Source organism: Trypanosoma theileri (genome assembly GCF_002087225.1).
Source record: "Trypanosoma theileri isolate Edinburgh chromosome Unknown TM35_Tth_45_V1, whole genome shotgun sequence".
NCBI lineage: Eukaryota > Euglenozoa > Kinetoplastea > Trypanosomatida > Trypanosomatidae > Trypanosoma > Trypanosoma theileri.
The window spans coordinates 111,686-114,517 of NW_021639887.1; the positions used below are offsets into that span (position 1 = coordinate 111,686).

The 2,832-nt window shown below is 41.2% G+C and overlaps 1 protein-coding gene across 1 annotated transcript; it reads left to right on the forward strand.

The window, feature by feature from the left end:
- Window positions 1–900: 900 nt before the first annotated feature.
- On the forward strand, window positions 901–1,944 carry TM35_000451380 (uncharacterized protein; the record flags this gene model as incomplete). The annotated part of the gene is made up of 1 exon (XM_029030235.1): window positions 901–1,944. The coding sequence occupies one exon, from the start codon at window positions 901–903 to the stop codon at window positions 1,942–1,944; it is 1,044 nt and encodes a 347-aa protein (XP_028878466.1).
- Window positions 1,945–2,832: the final 888 nt, after the last annotated feature.

Consider the following 2,832-nt stretch of genomic DNA (forward strand, 5'->3'; position numbering starts at 1 on the left):
AACAACAAGAAGGGTGATGCAGACAGCAGCAGCAGTATCAGCAGTTCTGTGTGGGTGCGTGTACCACTACTAATTGTGGTTCCACTGGCCTGTATTCTTGTGTGCTGATTATAATGATGGTTATGGTGTGACTCAGGTCATCCTTTGTTTTCTCTTTTTCTTTTTTTTGCATGCATCCCTACAGTCTAACTAATCTTTCACCTGTTGGGATTTCTTCTTTTTTTGTTTCTTGGTGTTAATGTGTTTTGTGTGTTTTTGCTCTCTCTGTGTTTATCCTATAATTATTATTGCTACTCCATTGAGTGTGTGTGTGTGTGTTCTTGGAGACTCTCTCTCTGTGTGCACCTGGGCTTGCACTGTGATGATAATGATGATAATGAATTGCTTTTTGCAGAGGGTAAAAAAGAAATAATAATAACCGATGAATTTATAAATATAATTGCGTATATAGACACATATATAGACTTACACCCATAGTTGGTATATTTCTGTGTTTACTGGGTAAGTTGGGCTACGTGTTAATATCTGTTTCTTTGCTTTTTGTTTGCTGGGTCGTTATGGACGTTGCCCTGCGGCAATAATAATGGTGAGTCCTTGAAACAATATGACAGTAAGAGACAAATATAGTATTAATTGCGTATTAACTCAAACATAAGCAACGTTTGCTGCATTATGTGTTTCGTGCTCTTAAGTCCTTTTTTTTCTCTTGCTTAGGTGTATGTGGTGTTGTTTATTCCTCGTTTTATTTTTTCTAATGTGTTTTTACGTCTCGGTTTTGTTTTGCTCTATTCGTATTTTAGACTGTGTTGTAATTGTATTTTTTGTTTTTTTTGTTCTTATTTGTTTCTTGCGTTTGCAGTTTAATTCGTCCAAATCAAGAAACATTTTTTTCTTCTGGAGATGGTTCTGTGTCGTACGTTGCTTTCTGTTATTTTGCTCTTGAGCATTGCATGTGTGGGTGTGGTGACTAAAGTGTCTGCTTCTACTGGAGAAGTTGCAGGGAAAGAGGGTGATAGAGGTATTAAAGGTGCTGAAGGTCCTGCCGGTCCTACAGGTCCTTGTCCTCCTGGTGAGGGAAAACAAGTTACTTGTCCTTCTAAGAGTGCTGAGACTTCTTGTTCTTCTACGCCTTCTGATTCTACTGATGCTCGTACTTGTACTCAAACCGAAGCGGAAGAGCCGCATCCAAGAGTTCCTGATGCTACAGCTCTTGTTCCTCCTCTTCTTCCACCAGGTCCTGTCGATCCCAAAGGTTCTCACGGTTCTCAAGGTTCTGGTAAAGCTTCTTGTTCTGAGGGAGGGGAAAGTGACGTAAATTGTCCGTCTGATAGTGCTGAGACTTCTTGTTCTTCTACGCCTTCTGATTCTAATGATGGTCGTACTTGTACTCAAGTCGCAGGAAATGGGCATAATTCCGATCAACCTCCTGGTACTGCTGGTGAAAGAGGTGACCAGGGTCCTGCTGGTACAGTTGGCACTCGGCAGGGTTCTGATACTCAAACTGGTAGTGATCCTGGTTCTTCTTCTGCTCATCCTAATGCATCTCTTCCATCTGAATCTACTACTGAGGAGAGAAGGGATCCATCTCCAACTGACTCTCAAACTGAACAACGTGGCGGCATTACGACAGAAGAGAGTGTAGCTAACCAGGGAGGTGATGCAGCACAACCCTCTTCTTCTTCCAGTAGTTCAACCACGGAGAGTGCCGGAGCTGCGGATAATGAAACAAAAGAGAACGGCACTTCATCTGCAGAGAGTGAATCAACCGGTGAGCAATCAACTTCAACCACCACTACCACCACTACCACAACTACAACACTTCATCCTGATCCTGCAAACAACAAGAAGGGTGATGCAGACAGCAGCAGCAGTATCAGCAGTTCCGTGTGGGTACGTTTGCCACTACTGATTGTGGTTACACTGGCCTGTATTCTTGTATGCTGATTGTGGTAGTGGTGGTGTGGTGTGACTCAGATCATCCTTTGTTTTCTTTTTCTTTTTTTGCATGCAATCCCTACAGTCTAACTAATCTTCCACCTTTTGGGATTCTCTTTTTCTTTTTTGTTTCTTAATGTTAATGTGTGTTTTTGCTCTCTCTGTGTTTATCCTATTATTATTATTATTGCTACTACTCCATTGTGTGTGTGTGTGTTCTTGGAGACTCTCTCTCTGTGTGTGCCTGGGCTTGCACTGTGATGATAATGATGATGAATTGCTTTTTGCAGTGGGAAAGGAAAAGAAATAATAATAACAGATGAATTTATATTTATAATTGCGTATATACATACACATATATAGACTTACACCCATAGTTGGTGTATTTCTATGTTTACTGAGTAAATTGGGCTAATGGTTAATAACTGTTTGTTTGCTTGTGGTTTGCGGGGACATTCTATTCTGTACTGCGGGAGTCTGTGATTGATATGGATGTCCTTTTTGTATCTTCCTTTACTGATTTAATTCTCTGTATTGCTGTGTTTCTGATTTTGTTTTGGTTTCAACACTGTTGAGGTTCTTTTGTGCTTCTCTACTTGTATGTACGTCTGTTTTTTGGTATTACGAGTATTTTGTTAATCTCTCATATTGTTGTTTTCTTTGTAGTTGAGTATTTGTAAGCGAAACCCAACAACCACTATTATGGCTATGCAGATGATGATGGGCCACGTGCTGTGCTAACTGCCTTTCATGCTGTAGTGCTTCTGTGGAAGTGTGATGGCTAACCAACATCAGGGTTATCGTGGTGTACATGGTGCTCCTGGATTGGCTGGAGTGCCTGGTGGTGTTTATCCTGATCCTTTAGGACCCCACGCCGGTATTCCTGGTGTGCCTGGT